Source organism: Lissotriton helveticus, chromosome 11 (assembly GCF_964261635.1).
Source record: "Lissotriton helveticus chromosome 11, aLisHel1.1, whole genome shotgun sequence".
NCBI lineage: Eukaryota > Metazoa > Chordata > Amphibia > Caudata > Salamandridae > Lissotriton > Lissotriton helveticus.
This window is the reverse complement of record NC_136072.1, coordinates 789,504,440-789,529,424: the sequence shown is the minus strand read 5'-3', so window position 1 is coordinate 789,529,424 and position 24,985 is coordinate 789,504,440. Positions and strand designations below refer to the sequence as shown.

General features: G+C 47.6%; 1 protein-coding gene across 2 annotated transcripts in view; it reads right to left on the bottom strand.

Annotated features, from left to right (window-relative positions):
- Positions 1–24,985, bottom strand: part of ELMOD3 (ELMO domain containing 3) — a 213,786-nt gene that overhangs the window by 13,087 nt on the left and 175,714 nt on the right. For both annotated transcript variants that reach the window (XM_078666748.1, XM_078666747.1), the window contains one exon: positions 6,821–6,948. In XM_078666748.1, coding sequence (XP_078522874.1) covers positions 6,821–6,948 — 128 coding nt within the window. The remainder of the gene's footprint in view (positions 1–6,820; positions 6,949–24,985) is intronic.

The window sequence follows — 24,985 nt, the reverse complement described above, 5'->3', positions numbered from 1 at the left end:
ACTCCTAGTTAACAAAGCCCAATCCTCACTGTACATTGATTTATCTTAACGCCTCGTCAGGGGTAGTAAGCGCTATATAAATGCAACTTAGACTAGTAATTTCAACAATATTGATAATTAAATATAATCAATGTTGCCATCAATGATGTAATTTAACATGACACGACTGAAGAAATATGTGAAGGCATAAGCAGTGTATGACAAGGGCACAAGATCCAGTTAGTACACTACACCATTTGAGATACACGCCTAAGAAGTTTGGAAATCCTGGGAAAATCATGCGTGAGTTTCAACCTACTGTTTTTTCCCATATTTAAAACATTTACATTTTGAGATTCCGTTTGGGTCCTCAGCTAGTCTCAAGACTCTTGTGCTGTGTTTTCCTTACAGCAACAATGGGATCTCCATAAATAAATTAGGAGGACTGCAATTGTTATTTTATGAGGCTTGGTGTTTGATCCACGGATCTCTGCGAGCTCAGGCAGGACAACTGGCTCTACTCACAGAGCCTCTGCCCGGACAACAGGTTCATTGCGGGCCCAGCGACATCGCGCAAGTGCACATGGTCCTGGCCCCCGGCTGAGCTAGATGCTGAGTTGTTCGCTAAAATCAGGTGTACAACTCGAGAGGAAACACCTCTTGCACATATAAGCACCGAAGCGTGTGCTTTACAAACAGGGCACTGACAAACTCATACAAACCCCTGTAACACCCTACACATATAAGGTCCTGACGAAAGCCAGTAGAAGAAAAGGCCTGGCTGAAACTAGTTGACCGCACAGGACGTCGGAGGCCATAAGCCTACCGTGCACGTCAGAAAGCCTTTGTTTTTAGGTCGAAGCACGACCTGCTTCAATGCGAAGCATTGATAGCAGAGTCTGCTTCGACAACTATTGTGATCCGTTTTTGGGAATGTGGACAGGAAGGGTGCACGAGCGCAGAGTAGCTCAGTTTTCACCTCGTGAGCGCGCAGGGCGCCGTGCCCCTCTCCTGTCCACATTCCCTTGCGCAAACACTCTACACTCACGCATGCGCACATACACAGGCATAATACACAGGCATAATACACAGGCATAATACACAGGCATACACACACTGCATACACACACGCAGACCCACGCGCACATACACACACACACTGCATACACACACGCACACCCACGCGTACACACACTGCATAAACACCCCCCCCCCCTTACCTCACCAGGCTCTTTTCTTGCGGGCTCCTTCTGCCTGGCTCCCAGTGGATGGACGGGTGCGATGCGGCCAGGGGCTCGAGTGCTGCTACGGCGGGCGGGGGCGACGCGGCAAGGAACGGCCAGGGACTCCAGTGCCGTCCATTACCTCTTGTACGTCATTAGCAGGCGGTGACCGGAGACGCGGCCAAGAACACTCTGCGCCTGCGCAGAAGTGCGTGCGCCCGCCTGACGTCACTTGCCGGAGACGCGGCCAAGAACACTCTGCGCATGCGCAGTGTTTTGGGCACTTTCCCGCACGAAACCGCGAGCGAGCTTCTAACTGCTGCATTGCCAAGTTAAAGGTACAGGGCTGGCTTTAGGGGTGTGCCTGCACTGATTTTGGTGTGGGCGCGGTCTTTAATAAACATTTTCCTGACAAGTGCCCGCATTACCTGTGGTGTGGTTTGCCCAGCCGAGCAGACAGAAAATAAATATATAGGAAAGGAGTAAGCGCTCGTATTGCAGGGGCTTTGTTTTCGGGTGTAAACGTCAGCAGCGCCGGCGTCTGCAGGCTGACGCAGCTTTGGCCAGAGTAGTGTAACCCTCAGAACCGGGCTCCTGTTCCCAAGAGGGGAGTGCGTCATCCCTGTCTGGAGAGCGGGACCTGGCGAGGGAACACCGCTCTGGGGAATCCACTTTCTTTCAGTTTTGCTGCCTCAAACCCCTGTCTCCATCACGTGAGTTGCAGCTGTTATTCTAGTAGTGGAGGGAGAAGGTTTGGTTCTTTATTTTGTTGGTGATGGGTATCGGCCCATAGGCCCCATGCAATATGATGAGACGCCTGTGGCATCATCCGTGTTTTCCATTCAGAGCCATGTAATTGCCCTTCCACTTGAGGTTAAAACTCCTAGCATTAAACATGCTGTTTGTTAATAGACCTTGATTGCCTGAATGTCCAAGAACTAAGGCCACCATAACAACCATGGTATTGGTTTTTGGCCCTAATAGATTATGGAGCACAGGTGTATTATCCTTTCCCTGCTTCTCCTTCTCACGTGTCACTTTCTTCCTGGATTGCTGCAGGGCCAGTACATGCTGACATATGTTTAGCCTTGCTGTCATACCGTGCTTTCTTTGTTTATTTCATATTGTCTTTAAAGGAGATAAAGCCCATCTTATTAATTAAAGCATCACATCACATGCGCTTTAAAGAAAATAAAGATGAGAGGCGCTTAGGCAAGACGAGGGTAGGAATTCTGCAGTTTTACTCAGGATTACACACGGATGGCACCCCTTTAGTCGGGCACTAGTACACGTGGTACGACAATGTGAGATGGCGAAGTCCCGCCCCTTTACCCAACTGGCGCCAACAACTGACCTCGGTGCAGGACGCAGAGCATGTGCGTGCACTAAGGTCACCCCTCCTGTTTAAGGATCAGCCCTCGTCCAAGAGATGCAGAGTCACACACAAGCCTTTATCTTCAGACTTTTGCAAACCACAACACGGTGGTGATGCGTGTACATTTAGCCCGGCCATTAGAGCTGGAGGCCTTCAGCTGTGATCCCAGAGGCCTTGCCATCAGGCTTGAAATGATGTCAACTGGCAGGATGCATTCCTAGCAGGATTAAGCATAGGAATCTCCAATTTGGCAGAAGGGAGAGGCTTTTAATAAGGTAATTTACTTAACATTTCAATTCTCTGTTGGTTTGCTGAGGGTAGCAGCTCAAAACGTTCACGTTTCTTTAACCCCAGAGATAGATTCAAGGTATGCAAGTAGCACATTTGAGGCAACACCTTGGTGGGAAAGCATGTGTAAATATTTATGTAACTTAAAGCTGACTGCAGCTAATGGGGCTGAGTCCAAGGAGATAACCCTCGCACTGCACATCTGAGTCGCCACACTGCACATCTCAGGACCATCACACTCTGCACAGGTCACACGTTTGTTTCAGCAGGTGCATTAACCGAATGAGATATGTTGCTGACATTGAAAAGTATGTCCTGCAGGTCACACACTGTTTCGGCAGGGGGTGCATTATTTACTTTGTTGGTGCACAAACATCTGTCCTCTGGCAGGATACACCCCTCGGGGGAGGGGGAGGGGCAGGGAATGGCCGTCGTCACGATTGCCCGCTAGCGGTTCTACTCTACACACCAGCTTTCATACAGGGCAGCGCGACACTATAACCTCTACCGCGTCTCCTCTATAAATAGTCCAGTGACACTGCTGACCTCTAACCTCTTGCTTTTCCTTTCGAATGTGTGTGGGAGGGAGGGGGGGCTGGGTCTTTAGCGTATTACGATGTGACAGTATCATCTAGAAACAAATACATTACCATTCTTTGATACATGTGGCTTGAGAGGTGCATTCATTTTTCATCACTGAATTCATGTGCTTGGCTATTTGCTTTTTACTTTCCAAAGCGGGATTGCAAGTTCCAGAATGTGCAACTGGCAGCTGACTCAGGGTTAAATATGAGCATTGGCCGCTCGGTGGTCTGCTTCTCTTCCCTCCCCCCCCCCCCCCCCTAAAACCATTAACGGGTACCTCGGCTAGTTCAGACTTTGCTATGCATTCTGGGATTTGTAGACTTCTTGATCCGATGACCCATGGTCAAAGACAAAGGAAACCTGGACTGGGTGAGGTTCTCGCACATGTAGATGGGAGACGCGAGAGCTGTGCATGGTCTCTGGGTTCGAACTTGCAACTTCAGCCTTAGGATGTCGTCAGCTTCCTGGCCGAGCCCTCCAATGACTTGCCTGCGAGTGACTGTCTGCAATGCACGCATGGTTGCAATGCGAGTGAAACAGCCACTATCATCGCCGCAGTCTAGCTGTGGAAGCACCGCTAGTCGACACTAAAGTTTACAGTCTTACTCGATAAATATTTTCTTTGTCCCAAGGAAATTACAGCACCGCTTGTTTTCTGAATTTGCCACTTGAGTGCTGATGGATGATAATCTGTAACAATTGGGACTCTGCCACTGTCACTTGTGCGGCTCTTCTGAATAAGTGCTTCCCTTGGTAAGTGTATTCTCTCACTGCATTATCTGCAGAGTCTCAATGCTGTAGTATACTAAGGAACTCCTCTGTACATGCAAGGGTCCTTACTGCTGCAGGTGCCTGTGATGAAGAGTGTCCTATTTTGAGGGTGTCCTCGCGTCAATTTTAGATTTCAAACAGACGAGCATCTTTTTGCTTATTCCCGGGATCTTGCACCTTTCTTTTCACCAGCACAGACTTGCACGTCCCTAATTAGTTCCTTATTTTGTACTAATGGAGGTGAATCTGACGGTAGGGGGGAAATGTACGCATCCATGGGAACACCTCTGGTCCGTGCTCATCGCATCATTTCATGCACTCTAGAGGGACTCGTCGCTGATGATGCTTTCTGAAAAAAATACACTGAACATAATCTTCACAAACATTATTTACAAAAGTTTAAGCTATTGCCAATATAAATTACAATCACTTTTATTTAAGTATTAATTATTTAAAAAAATTAAAAGCCGTTGCTATTTGTAATATCAATACATCTAAGTCACGTAAATACAAAACATGTTGCATTACAAATGCTATAGTCGTCCCGTGCGAAAGTTATAGCTATTGGCATTGAAAATGACAAAGCTATTAATTTAGCTATTTTCAAAATCAACACATAAATAAAAAAATTGTCATTTACAAGACCAATAGCTCAAACTTTCATAATGCGAGACCTATTGCATTGCAAATGCTTGTTATTGACTGCCATGGGGACCACCATTAAAACAGTCTTTGGGACACCCAGGACAGTATTTAAAACCTCACTCAGAGCACACTCACAGGACCCTCACGAACCAAAAAACCCGCTCCGCAACAATCTGGCATCGAAGCACACCTGAAGTACACTCGGTACCTCGGGTGGGGCCCGATGATAAAGCATGCCACCAACTAGGTTGGTGGGTGAGGGCCTTCATAAAACCTAATGGTTTTCCTCCACCCGCAGACATACAAACAATTTAAACCAGAGCTAGTTCTCATTGATTGCTAACATATAAACTGGGGAAGCGGACTAGCCTCTCTAGTTCTCCTCTCTCTTTTTGATTACAACAAAGAACAAAACCCATCAGTGATACTACCCGATAATAACCGGGTAACACAGTACCCATAAAAAAGGCAGCAAATACTAGCTGAGAGAGTATCTACATGCAGTGAGCTCTAGGGAAAAGCACCAAAAGCTGCTTTACTTTTATTCCAGGGACCCCGTGTGAATAGATTCACACACTATCTAAGCATTGCTAACAGTTTAAGTCCAGGTCCCATAAACTACTTTCCCCATGCATAACTGGGCCCTGGCATACACCTAACTAGGGGGTGGCTCGATGGGCACAGTGAAGGTTGCCTCCCTAAGTCTAGGTGAAATAATCTGAAATGCAAGATTATGCATTTAAATGTTTGAGCTTTTGTTATTTACTAAAACATTTCTATATTTATAGTAAAAAAGTGGTATGGCATCCTGACCATGGGCATGGCAATTATAATGTTTTAAAACTAGACATGAAGACCGTAAAATACAGAACCTAACCTATAGTTTACGCACTCCAAATCTCACTCAAGTATTCACACAGATTACACTCAACATGGGGTAGCACGTAAGAAAGATACGTGAAGAGATTAAGTTGAAATCAAAAGGAAATGGCCTTAAAACTCATAGTCTTACCTGTATAGGTGAACATTTTTAATCCAGATCAAACATCAATACAGACCATTTATATGGCGCAGAACAGTGTTTTTTTTATACTTGAGGATAACACCAATAACACTGTGCCATGCTAAAGAAACTAGAATCTCTAGTGTCAAGTGAAATTCAAGAACAAGGATTAGAAAGGATATTGAAACACATTAATAATCATGTTGTGGGCAAAACACGAGTAACAAAGAAAAATCTGGAAGGCATCATGGAAAATCCTTTGCTTGTTTTTTTTTCTAGGGCTGCATTATCTGCATATTTTACTTTAAAAAATGGCTATGGATCACTCGCACAAAATCCTGGAGCACACCAAGCACCATGCGCAGTAAGTGCTAAAATTGCAGTAAACTCTGGAAGAACGTCTGTTGGACGCTATATTAAGATATATTGAGGAGTTCAGGATCTATTCATGCTACTCAATAGTTAACACAAAAGCCTCTAATCAGGCACAGAAAAACTCAATAATGCGCGCAAGATGGCATGGTTAGCCAGCAGCAAAAATCTTCCAAACCTTGTCACAACCAATCTTAAAAAAGCCTTTACATGTTTTTTTTTTTTAAAACAATAAAAAAATAAATAACTTTTGCCACTCATTAAGGCAATTTGAAAGCAGTTGAGAACAGGAGAGCAAAAATAAAGTAAACATCTACTCTGGTGAATAGGGCCCTTAGATAAGGAGCTGCTATAGTTTATTATGAACAAAAATAATAGAATAGCTCTGCTGTAGGAATGGGGATTATTCGGGGATACATACAAGTTATGGTTTTCTAAAGATGTCGGTGTTCACTGCAAACATACTCATTATCTTGAACTCCAGACTTCGATTATATGCACTTGACCCTCCACTATACTATTCTAACATTTTATAATAAATTGCTCATGTAATCAGTTCTTGGGGTGACACAGTCATACCTTTCAGGACAAAGCCAGAGTCAGAAATAGTTTTCTTCTGTGTCTTCCAGATGTGATAAAGGTGCAGGAACGTGGCAACATAGAAATCATTCAGAACGGCGATGACCTGCTGTCTGCGGTTACATTCTCTGCAAAAGTACAAAGACAGCACATTAACAGGTAACCATGTCCTTCCTTGCATTTGCCTGGAAAGGGTTTGCAAATAAGCCGTGCCCTCCTGGAATGTGATGTTCACATTTACTTTTGTAATTCATTTGTAATATCAATATATATTATAATACTTTGCAATGTCGCATCTATAGGATCTTTCCACTGGTGGTGCACAGGAGGGTAAAGCAGTAGTGTAGCACCACAGTATCATACACGGATTCTTGTGGATAAGGCTTGCGCAAGAAGTTTGGCTAGTCAAAGTAAAATGACTTTTCTTCCCCTTTCTTGATCAATTCAGGCATACAAGGTGCTTTGAGGCACCTTGCTGGTAGAGCTGTAGGTGGCTGCCTAGTCTTGCCTCACCATAGCACACGGTGGTAGTTGCCAGTGGGAATGGACTTCAACCTGAAGAGAGTTTTCACAACACTTGTTAATAACTTGATGGAAGGTAGAGCTGTGAAACAAACTGTTAACACCTTTAATTCAACATTGAACTCATTTCATAAACCAATGTGGATTTGTAATATCCACTGTATACTAGTAAATGTCTCATGAATACCAGGAAATGTCTCACAATTACTTCAGAAGAATGAACTGAAAAAGGCGGCAGGTCACTGAAATAGGGAATTCAATCATTGGTCAATTTAACAATGATAATTGTCAAAGATACAAAAGAAATAATGGGTAAAGTGTGAACTTGTTAACACATTTAAACAACTAAGTAAAGGTTTCTTCTCCTAATTGTAGTTCTCAGTTATAGAGATATTCATAATTGAAAATATTTAAAACAATTTCTTTGGGTTCAGCAGGATCCTGGGAGATATATATATATATGTGTGTGTGTGTTTATGTGTATATACATATATATATATATATATATATATATATATATATATATATATATATATATATATATATATATATATATATATATATATATCTAGGTAAGTCTCTCCCCAACAGAAAAGAGAAGCAGCAGCCACGAGGGGAAATGTAAGGAGGGGCTTTATTAAAATAGAAAACAGCAGTCTGGTGGCGGCGAATGCATTTCGGCGCATTGGCCTTCCTCAGCGGCCAACACCTGACAAAGTCTCGAACAGCCAACCTGCCGCCCGTTGTTAAAAGCGCCACTCCGCTCCTCCCCCATGCGATTAAGCTCACCTGTTGCAGTACGACTCATGTCTGCGCACCACAACTCCCAGAATGCAACATGTTTATACACTCCAGGCCGGTGTTGTGGGGAAGGGTAAAGATTGTTCCAAAGTGGTGAAATAAATCGGAGGCGAGGAAAAAAGCAGCTGGGTTTATGAATGCTGATGCGGGGTTGTTTCATTCGAACAAAGTCTCTCCTTGGGCCCCCTCAAACTGTCAGTCCTTCAGGCAGGTCGAAAATAGAGCAGGGGCATGATGCCCTGACAGAGGTATATTCCGACCTCAACCACTCCGATCATCCTGCGAGAGGGACGGGTACCGGATGGATCCATAACTGGAACTGTAGCGCGGCGCTGTGGAGCTGACCAGAGAAATCCGGACCCTTGACGACAGGGGCTTGCTGCATGCGCTTCTGGCTGTGCGCAGAACATATTCAGGTAAGTCTCTCCCCAACAGAAAAGAGAAGCAGCAGCCACGAGGGGAAATGTAAGGAGGGGCTTTATTAAAATAGAAAACAGCAGTCTGGTGGCGGCGAATGCATTTCGGCGCATTGGCCTTCCTCAGCGCCCAACACCTGACAAAGTCTCGAACAGCCAACCTGCCGCCCGTTGTTAAAAGCGCCACTCCGCTCCTCCCCCATGCGATTAAGCTCACCTGTTGCAGTACGACTTATGTCTGCGCACCACAACTCCCAGAATGCAACATGTTTATACACTCCAGGCCGGTGTTGTGGGGAAGGGTAAAGATTGTTCTAAAGTGGTGAAATAAATCGGAGGCGAGGAAAAAAGCAGCTGGGTTTATGAATGCTGATGCGGGGTTGTTTCATTCGAACAAAGTCTCTCCTTGGGCCCCCTCAAACTGTCAGTCCTTCAGGCAGGTCGAAAATAGAGCAGGGGCATGATGCCCTGACAGAGGTATATTCCGACCTCAACCACTCCGATCATCCTGCGAGAGGGACGGGTACCGGATGGATCCATAACTGGAACTGTAGCGCGGCGCTGTGGAGCTGACCAGAGAAATCCGGACCCTTGACGACAGGGGCTTGCTGCATGCGCTTCTGGCTGTGCGCAGAACATATTCAGGTAAGTCTCTCCCCAACAGAAAAGAGAAGCAGCAGCCACGAGGGGAAATGTAAGGAGGGGCTTTATTAAAATAGAAAACAGCAGTCTGGTGGCGGCGAATGCATTTCGGCGCATTGGCCTTCCTCAGCGCCCAACACCTGACAAAGTCTCGAACAGCCAACCTGCCGCCTGTTGTTAAAAGCGCCACTCCGCTCCTCCCCCATGCGATTAAGCTCACCTGTTGCAGTACGACTCATGTCTGCGCACCACAACTCCCAGAATGCAACATGTTTATACACTCCAGGCCGGTGTTGTGGGGAAGGGTAAAGATTGTTCCAAAGTGGTGAAATAAATCGGAGGCGAGGAAAAAAGCAGCTGGGTTTATGAATGCTGATGCGGGGTTGTTTCATTCGAACAAAGTCTCTCCTTGGGCCCCCTCAAACTGTCAGTCCTTCAGGCAGGTCGAAAATAGAGCAGGGGCATGATGCCCTGACAGAGGTATATTCCGACCTCAACCACTCCGATCATCCTGCGAGAGGGACGGGTACCGGATGGATCCATAACTGGAACTGTAGCGCGGCGCTGTGGAGCTGACCAGAGAAATCCGGACCCTTGACGACAGGGGCTTGCTGCATGCGCTTCTGGCTGTGCGCAGAACATATTCAGGTAAGTCTCTCCCCAACAGAAAAGAGAAGCAGCAGCCACGAGGGGAAATGTAAGGAGGGGCTTTATTAAAATAGAAAACAGCAGTCTGGTGGCGGCGAATGCATTTCGGCGCATTGGCCTTCCTCAGCGCCCAACACCTGACAAAGTCTCGAACAGCCAACCTGCCGCCCGTTGTTAAAAGCGCCACTCCGCTCCTCCCCCATGCGATTAAGCTCACCCTTTGCAGTACGACTCATGTCTGCGCACCACAACTCCCAGAATGCAACATGTTTATACACTCCAGGCCGGTGTTGTGGGGAAGGGTAAAGATTGTTCCAAAGTGGTGAAATAAATCGGAGGCGAGGAAAAAAGCAGCTGGGTTTATGAATGCTGATGCGGGGTTGTTTCATTCGAACAAAGTCTCTCCTTGGGCCCCCTCAAACTGTCAGTCCTTCAGGCAGGTCGAAAATAGAGCAGGGGCATGATGCCCTGACAGAGGTATATTCCGACCTCAACCACTCCGATCATCCTGCGAGAGGGACGGGTACCGGATGGATCCATAACTGGAACTGTAGCGCGGCGCTGTGGAGCTGACCAGAGAAATCCGGACCCTTGACGACAGGGGCTTGCTGCATGCGCTTCTGGCTGTGCGCAGAACATATTCAGGTAAGTCTCTCCCCAACAGAAAAGAGAAGCAGCAGCCACGAGGGGAAATGTAAGGAGGGGCTTTATTAAAATAGAAAACAGCAGTCTGGTGGCGGCGAATGCATTTCGGCGCATTGGCCTTCCTCAGCGCCCAACACCTGACAAAGTCTCGAACAGCCAACCTGCCGCCCGTTGTTAAAAGCGCCACTCCGCTCCTCCCCCATGCGATTAAGCTCACCTGTTGCAGTACGACTCATGTCTGCGCACCACAACTCCCAGAATGCAACATGTTTATACACTCCAGGCCGGTGTTGTGGGGAAGGGTAAAGATTGTTCCAAAGTGGTGAAATAAATCGGAGGCGAGGAAAAAAGCAGCTGGGTTTATGAATGCTGATGCGGGGTTGTTTCATTCGAACAAAGTCTCTCCTTGGGCCCCCTCAAACTGTCAGTCCTTCAGGCAGGTCGAAAATAGAGCAGGGGCATGATGCCCTGACAGAGGTATATTCCGACCTCAACCACTCCGATCATCCTGCGAGAGGGACGGGTACCGGATGGATCCATAACTGGAACTGTAGCGCGGCGCTGTGGAGCTGACCAGAGAAATCCGGACCCTTGACGACAGGGGCTTGCTGCATGCGCTTCTGGCTGTGCGCAGAACATATTCAGGTAAGTCTCTCCCCAACAGAAAAGAGAAGCAGCAGCCACGAGGGGAAATGTAAGGAGGGGCTTTATTAAAATAGAAAACAGCAGTCTGGTGGCGGCGAATGCATTTCGGCGCATTGGCCTTCCTCAGCGCCCAACACCTGACAAAGTCTCGAACAGCCAACCTGCCGCCCGTTGTTAAAAGCGCCACTCCGCTCCTCCCCCATGCGATTAAGCTCACCTGTTGCAGTACGACTCATGTCTGCGCACCACAACTCCCAGAATGCAACATGTTTATACACTCCAGGCCGGTGTTGTGGGGAAGGGTAAAGATTGTTCCAAAGTGATGAAATAAATCGGAGGCGAGGAAAAAAGCAGCTGGGTTTATGAATGCTGATGCGGGGTTGTTTCATTCGAACAAAGTCTCTCCTTGGGCCCCCTCAAACTGTCAGTCCTTCAGGCAGGTCGAAAATAGAGCAGGGGCATGATGCCCTGACAGAGGTATATTCCGACCTCAACCACTCCGATCATCCTGCGAGAGGGACGGGTACCGGATGGATCCATAACTGGAACTGTAGCGCGGCGCTGTGGAGCTGACCAGAGAAATCCGGACCCTTGACGACAGGGGCTTGCTGCATGCGCTTCTGGCTGTGCGCAGAACATATTCAGGTAAGTCTCTCCCCAACAGAAAAGAGAAGCAGCAGCCACGAGGGGAAATGTAAGGAGGGGCTTTATTAAAATAGAAAACAGCAGTCTGGTGGCGGCGAATGCATTTCGGCGCATTGGCCTTCCTCAGCGCCCAACACCTGACAAAGTCTCGAACAGCCAACCTGCCGCCCGTTGTTAAAAGCGCCACTCCGCTCCTCCCCCATGCGATTAAGCTCACCCTTTGCAGTACGACTCATGTCTGCGCACCACAACTCCCAGAATGCAACATGTTTATACACTCCAGGCCGGTGTTGTGGGGAAGGGTAAAGATTGTTCCAAAGTGGTGAAATAAATCGGAGGCGAGGAAAAAAGCAGCTGGGTTTATGAATGCTGATGCGGGGTTGTTTCATTCGAACAAAGTCTCTCCTTGGGCCCCCTCAAACTGTCAGTCCTTCAGGCAGGTCGAAAATAGAGCAGGGGCATGATGCCCTGACAGAGGTATATTCCGATCTCAACCACTCCGATCATCCTGCGAGAGGGACGGGTACCGGATGGATCCATAACTATACTATCTATACTACTATAATAAAGGAAGAACTTTCAGCCTTTGAGGCGGGTAAACTCGGGAACCACAGCGCCAATCCACACACCCGATACACCGTTGGAATCGTCAGGGTGTGTAGATGGTTATAGGCTATATAAATACAAAAAAAAACGTGATTTAAAAAATTTACAGTAAAAAAAAAAGTAGTCCCTCCGAAGTAGCGCCGGCCGCGATGTGCGTGCTCACGTCAGGAGCGCGGGGAGGAGCGGCGTCCAGGAGCGCGACGAGGAGCGGCGGACATGGCACGGGGGAGGAGCGGTTACGTGAGGAGCAGCGGACAGGCCAGCGGCAGTGCGAGCAGCGGACAGGCTGGAGGAGCGGCGGCTGAGGTAAGGGAGCGGCAGACATTGCGCGGGGGAGGAGCGGTGACGTGAGGAGCAGCGGACAGGCCAGCGGCGGTGCGAGCAGCGGACAGGCGGGAGGAGCGGCGACTCAGGTAAGGGGACCCATGTCAGGGCAGGCGGGGGTCGGGACAGGCGGGGGTCGGGGCAGGCCCGGGCTGCTGCACAATGTCGGGGCGGGCGGGGAAGCCTGTTGCACCCGGACAAGGTCGGGAGAGGAAGCAGTTGTGACCCTTTGCGGTGTCGGCACTCTATTTTTAGCGTGGTGCGTGTTTTTCTACGACTGGGTCAGTCGTTTAGATATGCAGCAGGTTCCCCGCAGGGAGAAGGAAAACGCACTCACTCGTCTTGGTTAAGTATTCAGCGGTTTATTGTTCCAACCAAACCCAACGCGTTTCGCTTCTTACAAAGCTTGCTCACGGGAGCAAGCTCCTGATTGGAGTGAAACGCGTCGTCTTTTCATTTAATAAATATGTCATCCTGCAACTCACTTGAGGAGTGATTCCTTTTTTTGTGATTACTACTCGCTACATTGGAAGAGGACAGTTGGAGGTCCATACCTGTTTGGTTCCGCCGAGCACTGACGGAACAGGATTGTTTCTATATCTATATCCCTCGCAACTTGCCTCGTCGCAGGGGGAGCACTATTGTGCTGATGCCATCGTCGGGATCAAGGCAGTATCCCATCGAACATTTTCACACAAAGTTCCATAGGAATGATGGCACTCCACTCGGGGAAATTTTTTGAGTTTTTATTTCGATCTCAGTTGTTGAAATAAAAATTCTAAAAATTTCCCCGAGTGGAGTGCCATCATTCCTATGGAACTTTGCGTGAAAAAAAAAAAATATATATATATATATATATATATATATATATATATATATATATATATATATATATATATATATATATATATATATATATATATATATATATATATATATATATATATATATATATATATATATATATATATATATATATATATATATATATTTATTTATTTTAAGAACAAACCACTATATCTCTCCATGAGAAAAACAGCTGAACTATCCAAAGCACACCATTTTTTAATCACAGCTTTGAATGCTCACAAAACGCTTGCTCCCTCGTTTAAAACTAGAAGCGCTGCAGCTCTCGCAGTATGTCAAGACAGCCAACACCACCAACTCTAGAGGCTCTGGTGGTTGGTTATCAATAATGAGGGCCATCATGAAAGACCTACAAGTACAGATAAGAAACATTTGTCGCTTCGTTAGGTTCCTTATTATACGATCACCTTTAGAATTGTAAAGCAAGCAGTACTCCAAACCCAAGGGGGTAATATGACAAATAAACAAATATTAACAAAACAAGGTCCCAACCTATGAATCTAATTTAGCAACAGAATGAATGCAACCATAATTAACCGCCCTTCTTAAAGCTGCTCTACAAACGTCAGCAAGAGGGCATACGCAAAACTAACCTACTTCTAAGAAAATCATGACAGGCCACCGAATAACAAAGAGAGCCTGGATTGTGCTATTTCTACAGCATTGTTAATAATGATAAGATAAATGTAATTTCAATGAGCTTTATGTCTACTATGTTTTATGCAGAAGACAGATTAACGTAGTTATTCACATTCAACTGTGGACTGCACGTTCTGTGATGTGAGTGGAAGTACCGTACAAACATTTAAAAAAATCCTTGAACTGACCAGGAATGGCATGAGACAACCTTTCAGAGGGATTCTTTGTACAATCCTCAAAAACAGACAAATGCATAAGCAAACAAGAGTATTGAACCTAACTGTGCAAGTCAAAGAAAATACTGACAGACAGCCTCCTTCTTGCAATTCAGTGGATCACATCTCTTCTGAATACACAATATGCAAAATCACTTCCACTTTAAGGTATAACACATTCCTGTAAATGGTCTCTTCTCATCCTGCCCACTCTAACTCAAAATAATAATTCAAAGCTGTATAAACAGTAGAAAATGCAGTGTGGAGCACACATGCAACAGATGATCCTATGCTCTAGGAGGTAAATGTGAAAAATGCTTGTTCCAGTGTCCTGGAATGACTTTCCATGGTAATAGTATCTGCAAGGTTTTGTCTGGTAACTTCATTGCTAGTGTAGTGATGGCATGGTATTAAATTTCCAGTATTGGCACCAAGAAGATCCTCAACACTGACTTGGCTTGGCATTATTCGCCAATTAAACCATCAGACGAGAGACCCCAAGCACTTGATCCTGCATTCAGCACCTTTATTTTCTTAGATGACAGCTTGTCTAAAAACTCCCTACAGTACAAGTTACTTACCTTCGGTAACGATGTATCTGGTAGAGACGATTCTAGCCGCAGATTCCTTAATGTAGAATTATCCCCAGGCGTAAGACTGGATCTGGAACATTTTCTTTGCCACAGCATCTCTGCTCGCCGGGGGGCGGTACCACGTGACTCTGCCCGGACGTCGTCCGTGGGCGTGTCGTCAGCAAGGTCACATAAGCTCCACCCCGGCGCTCCGACGTCAGTTTTCTTTGGGGAACTTTTCCGCGCCACAAAGCAGAGCCATCACAAAACAAAAACTATGAGAATATAGGGCAACAGTGTGCAAAAAAAATCAGATAACAGAAAGGGAAAAAACGAATGGTGAGGAGCAGCTCCATCTGGGAGAGTGCCAGGCACTACGGCACCGTAAGTCATAGAGGGGAAGAGCAGAGCACAGCTACAGCGAAGCAACCGTGCATGCAAATATGACAGCATACCTGGACAGAAAAGCATGTGAAAAACGTCACAACAGACGAAAGAGGCCTGCAATCCCAGGCCATAAACAGTGAGGGGAGAACAAGACCAGAACAGAAAAGCAATGACAATTTAAACCCAAAGCAACACCAGCAAGGAGAGGCGCATTCTCTGTAAGGAGCGAAGGGTCGAGCCACAGACAAGAGACCCCAAGTCAGAGGACTGCAGAGGAGGCAAAAATTTCAAGCAATGAAAAAGTGAGAAGATCATGAGGAAGACCAGGTGCAGGGACGCAGAAGCACCCATGAACCCACCAACCAATCACCAGAAAGGAAGGAGTGGATCAAAGAAACAGAACGAGTATCTCACTAGAGAGCAAGTGGAAGAAGGCACTCGCAGAGGGCAAAACCACCCAAAGGCAGGCGAGTGCAGAAGACCAAGCTGAAGGTCCTCACAAAACAGGGAGGAAGAGCGGGTCGTGAAGGAATCTGTGTCTAGAATCATCTCTACCAGATACATCGTTACCGAAGGTAAGTAACTTGCACATCTGATAGACTATTAGCTGCAGATTCCTTAACGTAGAATAGATACCCTAGCCATACCCAAGGGGGAGGAGGGTCTGCGAGAGAGCCCTACCAGCGTGGAAGAACATAGGGCCTCAACGGGGGATGTGTCATTGGGACCGGACGGAAGGGCGGTCCATCCCGCACCAAGAAGAAGGCAGGAGAAAAGAGGCGAAGGAAGGCCATGATACCCCAAGCCCATCCAAGGTACAAGGGGCATCCGCCAGAAAGCCCCAGAGGGACAGACAACATCAGAGGAGTACAGAGGAAGGAAAAAGTCACCCCAAAACTCCAAGGAGAAAATGTAGAAATTGAGACAGACCCTTCCACAGGAGAACACCCACAGCGAAGGGGACAGCTGAACCGACCTCAGCCTCAAGCCAGTGGACAAGGCAGGGATGCCTCCACAGTCAAGAAAGGCAGGCGTGAGAAGAAAGAAACGCAGTCTCGCAAGGTTCCAGCAGAACAAGAGGCAGGAGCACAAGGGCACACACTAAAACCCCCAGCTGTGGACCAGAAAGAGCAGGCGGGCGCAGCCGGCAAGACGAAGGCAAGCCCGGGAAAATCCAGAACAACCCCTAAAGGAAGACCATCCCAGACATGAACCCACTCACGAAAAAAGTGGGACCAGCCAAAAAGAAGAGGAGAAATACAGAGGACGGACTAAAGCCGTCAACCAGAACGCAGGAAAATACCAGCACCACACCGCAGACTGCATGCCAAAGCTGAGCCAGCGATGCAGCGGATACTGAAAATGACAGAACCTGGAGAAGCACAAGCAGCGCAAGCTACGCCCAGATAAAGATCAAAGAAACCGCATCAGCAGTATACAGCGATGCCAAGAAAGGCAAGAAACCCGCAAGGGGAGCCACACCCTCCAAGCGTAGAACATGGCTATACAATAGCTACAAGTACCCCACTTAGGGTATGACACGTCCCAAAGAAAACATGGGAACCACTGTTAGGGAAAAATCCTGCATCAGACAACAAGAACATAAGGACCTGCGGTAGAACCACAGACGGCTTAACAATCAGCCAAAACATACACAATTGTGAGAAGGGTGTACCAGCAGCCAACAGGAGAGAAGGGGCCAAAATAGGGACCTCGAAGGCACGCCAAACCACACAGAACAAAAACGGGCCGATCAAAACACCAGAGTCCAGGAAAAAGATGGGATAACGCCTCCCATCAAGCCCCGGAGGATCAACAAGCCAAGCTTACGGAGGGGGAGGAGAACGGAGCCCAACAAGGAGACGTTAAATGGCGGAGTCCGCGTGGGTATTGAACAGAAGCACCCCATCAAAGGGCAGGTCAACCAGACGCTCCCTAATATTTTCAGGAAAAACTCCATCCTGCAACCAAGCATGGCGACGGAGGGCCACAGAAGTCGCCATAGCACGACCGATAGCACCAGCAACATCCAAGGCCGCACGAAGAATAAACACGGACAACTCCCGGCTGTCCAACACATGGTGCCGTAGATCAGCGCAAGCACCCTCTTGGGAGACGAGACAGAAGGGACTCCACGGAATCCCACAGGCTGGAGGTAGCCCTGGCCAACACACAAAGGGTGTTGAGCACCGGCAAAGAAGCACTGGAGGAAGTGAAGATGTTTCGCCCCCAAGAATCCAACCACCGGGCCTCCTGGGACAGTGGAAACAAAGGCAAGGAAGGAAAGGCAGTCAGCAGAAGAGGACTCTGAGTAGAAGGGTGGAAGGAAAGGCAGACTGGGTCATGCGAAGCAGGATGGTGGCGGTGTAGGAGCGGCTGAGGTACCGGATCACCCGTGGCAGGAGGCCCCCAAAGCCCCCAGGAGAGAGTTGTGGAGCGAAGCTTCGAATGGAAGAACCAGCTCCCGTCCATCAGAGCCCTGGTGGAGAACTTCCAGCAGGTGATCCGTAGGGAATGGGGTGACGGGGTCACCCATCCGCAGAATGCCAGCAGCTGTGGAAATAACCCAAACAAAGGCAACATAGGCCTCCGTAGGGCGCCGTTGGGAAGAAAGCAATTACTCCGTGGGAGACAGCTGTAAACTACGCCATCCGTCCCCAAGGCCAGTGGGAGGAATAAACGGCCAGCCCCTGAATAGTGGGGGATCCACGAACGAATGGGGGACCTGAGGGACCCCCGGGGAAGGCAGAGAAGCCGGCGAAGCAGCCAACCGCGAGCTGCGGAAGAGAGGGTCCAAGGGTGGAGGCCGGCGAGGAGCCCTCCCTAGAAGACGCCGGTGAAAAAGCAACAACGCGGCGTCCCGTCTCAGGAGAAGAAGAGACCAGGAGATTACCAACCTCCGGAGAGGAAGGAACCTCTGGAGAGGAGTCGAGGACCCGACGCTGGCCGTGGAGTCCGCCACAGGTGCCGGCTTGATATCGATCGGCGCCAGAGTGGGCATCGGCAGCGCCGAGTCGACCTCCACCACCACGTGCTCCCTAGCAGAATGGGGCGGGGTCGGCAAAGGAATGGCGCAGAAAAGGCGCCGGCTCGACCTCACACGAGGCAGTCGCCTGCGTAGAGGATCGAGGGGGACTCGGAAAAGCACCCCAGGCCCTGGCCTCCACCCGCGGCACCACCAGGACTGTGGGGGAAAGCCTTCCGCGCCAAAAAGGCGCCGGCTTGGCCTCTGGCAAGGCCGCCGCCTGCCCAGAGGATCGAGTGGGACTCAGGGGCGAGCCCTGAGTCCCGGCGTTGTTCTGCGACGCCACAGGGATCCCCATAGGGATTTGCAGCGAGGCAGGGATGCTGTGGATAGGAGAGGGGAGCCCCGCAGGACCGCACCTCGACGACACCACCCTCCTACAACCTGAAGTCGAACCAGTCAGCGCCGGGGTTGGAGCCGGCGGCGGCGGCGACGACGACGACGACTCTGCGGAAGGCCCCCGCGCGAGGCAGGGGATCCACGGACGTCTCAGGAGGTGGAGGAGGGGCCAAAGAAGCCTGCATAGGCTGTCATTTGGGCCCTAGTCACCAGACTCCAGGGAACGGTGGGTAGGGTGGCGACCGGTGGGGGCGCACATCCCAAGGGGAACCTGCGCCCTCCGCCACACGAGGACAGGGCCTCGGAGACAAGCTGCAAGACATACCAGCTGGCGAGCGTCGCCCTTGGGGCTGTGGCGAAGGACGATGCCGCAGTCGGAAACGGCGGCTCCTGGCTTCCGAGGTAGGGGACGGACACTGGGACGACACCGACCTGGACAAGCGGGTCGACAGCAATTTCATCCAGCGCTCCCGCCAGGACTTCGTTTTGAGGTGCTGAAAAGAGTCACAGTCCGTAGAGTCATGGTGCTCGCCCAAACACCACATACAGATAGGGTGAGGGTTCGTCGCAGACATCTGACATGTACAAGAAGTACACGTCTTGAAGCCCGAAGGCATTTGCACACTGTTCCTCAACGCAAAGAGTCAAAAGAAGGCCAGAAAAAATTGCAGGGACACGATCCGGATCCGCGCTGCACGCGAAAAGAGGAAAACTGACGTCGGCACAACGGGGTGGGGCTTATGTGAACTTGCTGACGTCATGCCCGCGGACGACGTTAGGGCGGAGTCACGTGGTACTGCCCCCCCGCCGGCCCGCAGAGATGCTGTAGCAAAGAAACTTTTCCGGATCCAGTCTTACGCCTGGGGATAATTCTACGTTAAGGAATCTGCGGCTAGTAATCTCTATCAGATATCTCTTTTTCCAAGTGTAACAGGCAGGGAGCTGGAACAGGTTTAAGGTGAGGGAGAAAAAATGTTCTCCGCATCTAGGTGGCTTAACAGATAAAAGCGGCACCTAGAACTGCCATGCTAATTGCTGACTTTCCTATAACATTATGAACATTTCTTAATCAAAACAGGTGTAACTACAGAAAAAAACTCAAAACTGAAAAAGAGCAGGTTTTATCAAAATGCACACCCAAAACAGTATTCCTAGAGTAGATCAACATGAAAACAGAAAGGAGGATGTTGACTGGAGTGATACACATATGGGGAAAAACTGTTTTCAGAGCTTTGTTAAAAAGAAAAAGGACATTGATAAATATTTTCTTTTTTTGTTTAAAACATAGGTTTCAGTGTGTTTAAGAAGTATTCATTATCCTGCTGGAGCCCTGACTATTGATCTATAGGACAATTATCATATGATAAGTCTACTACAACTGAGAGCTAATAAAATTACATTTTAATAGTTTGAACAAATACACTTTTCAATGGTATTTGCAGTCGTAATAGAAAGTAGTTTATCTCTATCAAAACATGCATTGGAGATAAAGTTCTTCAAGAAAACATGGCAGATAGGTGAAGAAGAGAAAAACCTCAAACTCCAATACTTGTAACCTAAGTTATGCTGCAATACATATTTTTCTGCAACAAGCGTCTTTGTTAGATTGCTTATTTAGCATGTACAACAACAGCTGGAAAGATCCAAAGAAACCGCAGGATCAAGAACAATTTAATGATAAAACAAATGCAATATCAGGAGGAATTGCAGAGCTGCTAGTCACCCACGAGGGTATGCTGACGCAGAGTAGGTGAGTGTAAGTGTGTGGTGAGGCCTGGCCTGAATACAGGCAGTCTCGATGATCCAGCAAGAAGACTAGTTGAATAACCAGGTCTTCAGCTTCTTGCAAAAAGTGAGAAGGAGGCCCGGATGTGTTGGGGGAGGCTGTTCCAGGATTTATCGGCTTAGCAGAAGAATGATCCATCTCATCTTGCTTCTGTGTATGCGGGGAGTGTGCACAAGTGAGAGTGAGGCTGAGTGAAGTTATCTGGTGGGTAGGAGGAAGTGAAGCAGGCGATTGAGGTATGTGTGTCCCATATTATGTAATGACTTGAATGCGTGTGTGAGAAGTTCGAATTGGATGAGGAGCCAGTGGAACTCTGTGAGGATTGGTGAAGTGTGGGTTTGACGCACAAGGTCTAGGATGAGTTTGGCGGTGGCGTTTTGAATGGTTTGAAGTCTGTGAAGGAGAAAGGTTGGGATGCAGGTGTAGAGTGAGTGCCCTAGTCCAATTGGCTTGTGATTAGGGCTTGCGTGATGGTATTTGTGGTGTCCAGTGGAAGCCACTTGAAGATTTTACGTAACAGAGTATGTGGAAGCATGAGGCGGTGATGGCATTGACCTAGGATTTCATGATGAGGTTTGAATTCAGGATGAGGCCTAGGTTCCTAGCATGGTCAGTTGGGGTGGATGTGGGTCCAAGATCGTCAGACCACCAGGTGGAGTCCTAAGGTAAGCTCTTATTCCCGCAGATCAGCTCTTCACTTTTATCGGTGTTGAGCTTGAGGCAGTTTTCTTTCATCCAATTGGCCATGCTAGTCATGAACTGTTTGAAGTTTGTCTTAGTGATGAAGCTGTCATCTGAGAGCAAAAAGAATTAACTGGGTGTCAACGTAGGAGATGATGTTGATTCCGTGGCATCAGATGAGGTTTAAACATACACAAATAAGGGGGAGGAGCAAATCTCCTACTCCAAACTCTTCTGAGTATAACTAGTCACACACTGAGAAGTAGGAGAGTATAGGGCGCTTTATTAAGAGCGGTAAAACTGGCAAAATACAATTCTTTGAAAAACTGCCATCACCCACAAAATGTTTTAACATACTTCATCATTGGGCTGCTAGACACACCTCCGCGCAGACCAACGCATGAGGTGGAGCAATAGGGTGGGGGAGACAATACAAACATAGAAAAGATCGGGATCATAAAGACAATAAGCGCAGACAAACAAATTAAAACTAACTCAGGAATATCGCACTGTCTATTTTATTAATGGATTCCCTGGTCAGAGCTAAAAGGTATCTCAATACCAGTGGATGGTGGTGAAGCGGGTGGATTATGCACCATACACCCCTCACCTCTGCAATGGAGTCGACATTGAGCCAGTGACAAACCCACCTTGATGAATGTGTGACTACAGGGGGGGGTGGGGGGGTTCGCCCTCATTCCTGCGCCAGTTCGAGCACGTACTACAGTGAAACTCGATACTGTATGGAGTGTGATTACAGGACCTACGTAAAATTACAGGTGTAGTAATCCGTATACAAATGGAGGTAAATAAGAAAGGTAGTAAAATACGGGATCTAACAGTCCTTAAGAAGGCTGGGGAAGACACAATATCCGGCTAAAACGTATCAACTCCATTGCAGAGTGGAGGGGTGTATGGGGCATAATCCACCCGCTTCATCACCATCCAATGGTATTGAGATACCTTTTGGCTCTGTCCAGGGAATCCATGAATAAAATAAACAATGGGATATTCCTGAGTTATTTTTAAATTGTTTGTCTGCACTTATTGTCTTTATGATTTTGATATTTTCTATATGTTTGTATCGTCTCCCCCACCCTATTGCTCCACCTCATGCGTTGGTCTGCGAGGAGGTGTGTCTAGCAGCCAAATGATGAAGCATGCCACAAATTTCTATCTGATGATGTTTGTCATGTATATGTTGAAAAGTGTGGGGCTGAGTTGCTTACCTTCGTTAACATTCGTTCTGGTGGATACTCTAACCAGATTGCTTACATTGAGAATATATCCCCAGGTGTCAGATTGGACGCAGAAGATTTGGACAGCAAAGTTCCAATGCATCTTTAGGAGGCGGCGTACAGCTTCTTGCCAACTCTGATCCATCCCAGCGGTGATGAAGGGAGCTGCATGAAAGCTGGACCCTGGCACTGTGATGTCAGCTTCTTTCTTGACTCGGTCTGTGCCCTCTCATGCAGAGCCCAATAATAACCATCGATACCAGTGAGCAGATTGCTAGACTGGGACCTTTTTGGATTGGAAAAGATACCATTGAAGAGAACAGGGAAGTGGAAAGACCGTGAGAAATCTGCGGTTCGATAAAGTATTCATCAGAAAAAGCATTACTGAAAGTAAGCAACTTGTTCTTCAGATGGATAATTCTAACCACAGATTCCTCATCTTCTAAATAAAAGTAGTCCGTCCTTGGAATGGCTCAGATCCAAAACTCCTGCAGGACCGAAAAAGTGAAATATCCTTCCTAATGGCCTTAGCTGTAATGGCAGTTGTACTTTGTGAACAAATTTACTGACACCCACATGGAACTGTCAAGTAAAGGCACTCCACATGCCTGCCCAGTGGTAGCAGCCTTGGCCCTGGTGGAAAAAGCTCTTTTTCAATCCTTCTGGATGCTGTTTGTTGGCCAGTGCATCACAGCTGCCAATGTTTCAGATTGCTTATGAGTGAAATTCATAATTTCAGTGTAATTGTGAGTGACATTCAACAACTATGAGTGACACTTTCTTGCAAGCAAAAATCAAGCAATGAAGACGAGGGAACCATATAAATATCAGAAATTCCTGCCATTTGAGCAACAAGAAGCTCTAAGAAGATCTTACAACTGCTGCAAAGCACCAGAAATTGAAAAGCGATTAACCAATATGACACAGAGGCTCTCCACTTTGGGACCGGACTCTAACCAAACTGAAACAGCATGTGAGAAAGGACCCATCATGCGGATCTCAGCTACCTCAGCCTGATAATAAATTATAATTACTAGTCACAAATTTATTACGGACTGACTCCGGAGCGCAACTGCGTAGTTCACTGTAGTACCGGTCTATCAATTTGTTGCCTCGTCCACATCGAGCTTTGTAACATGAAAATGCAGTTCTTGTAAGGAGACCTTGGAAAATGTTCACATCTACAAACCACTTACGAGGCACTACAGACTGAGAAGAATAGATTGTGAACAAATGTCAGGCGAGAGGTACTTTGCTAAGGAAAAATGTGTTTATCACAACTGTTGAAGTCCCGGACCAGCTTACTTATAATAATATCATGGGCCGCCGCTGGCACAAATTCACACCTGTCGCCCAACAGCCCACTGAAACCAATCCTGCTCTGTGTGCTTAAAATTCTAGCTCGGCTCATAGATGATGAGAGAGAAGTTTTGAATAAGGTGCAAATTATGAAACGTTAGGAAATGAGTCGGTGCCTAAAACACATTTCTTCAATACAATGGGGCATAAATTTACCTAAGTAACCATTCAAAACGCGAGTACTTTTGGAGATTTGTGTGGAACAATGGCAGGTAGGTGAAAGAGCAAGGTGGGTTCGAAAGAGAGAGGCAGGGAGAGGGCAGAGGAAGACTGAAAGAGGGGGGACCAGAAAGAGAGTAAAACACAGAGAGGCACTTTTAAGCCAGTATCACATTGCACTTTAGGGCTTGCCGTTTTGTTAGCATGCAAAGTGCTGCAGGCCACAATGACAGGCAAGGCATTAGGTGTTAACTAAAGTGCAAGTGTCCAACATTTTGTCAAGCTCCACAGGAACTCTGTTCCAGGTAGAGCTCAAGATTCTGCAGCAGAAGTTAGCTCTCAGTTGCTTTTCTGATACTGGGTCCTGTCTTGGATGTATGGTGAGATAGGCGTACTAGCTCCGACCAGAACAACGTACGCGAACTTGCGAAGCAGGCTTTAAAAGTGAGCTGTGAGGTCCGGACACTGATCCGCTCTCCTTGCGTGCCCATGATAGAAGGACGTCTCCAGGAAGTAAAGTACGAACATCCACCATGCTTTTTTAATGCACGGTCTTCTTGGACATAGCAGTAACCGCACCTGTCCTGTCCCGAAAGTCCCACTTCTCTGACCACGAATCCTTAAAATTGAATGCTGATGTATAAGCAGCCTCTGCGATGACTTTGCGGTCCCCTCTCACCGGACAACAATAATAAAGAATACGGTCGCGCATGCATGTTGAGGCACCAATATTACTCCTCGGCTGGCACTCAGAGAGGCTGTGTTGCAAAAGGACACACACTAAACTATTTGTTGCACTCAAGTGACGCACCGCGGCTGGCCCGGGCTCAGTCTCAGCAGGGGCGGTGATAATAATGAATGCTGCAGCCCGTGTGAACCACACTCCTGACCTGGCATTCATGAAAACTTACTTTGCACAGTGAGTTTGTACAGAAGTGCAGTCCGACACCTAGCCAGAGCAGCTGTTTGCCCATGAAAGCTTGAGTGGTGCTTCCCGTCCTAAT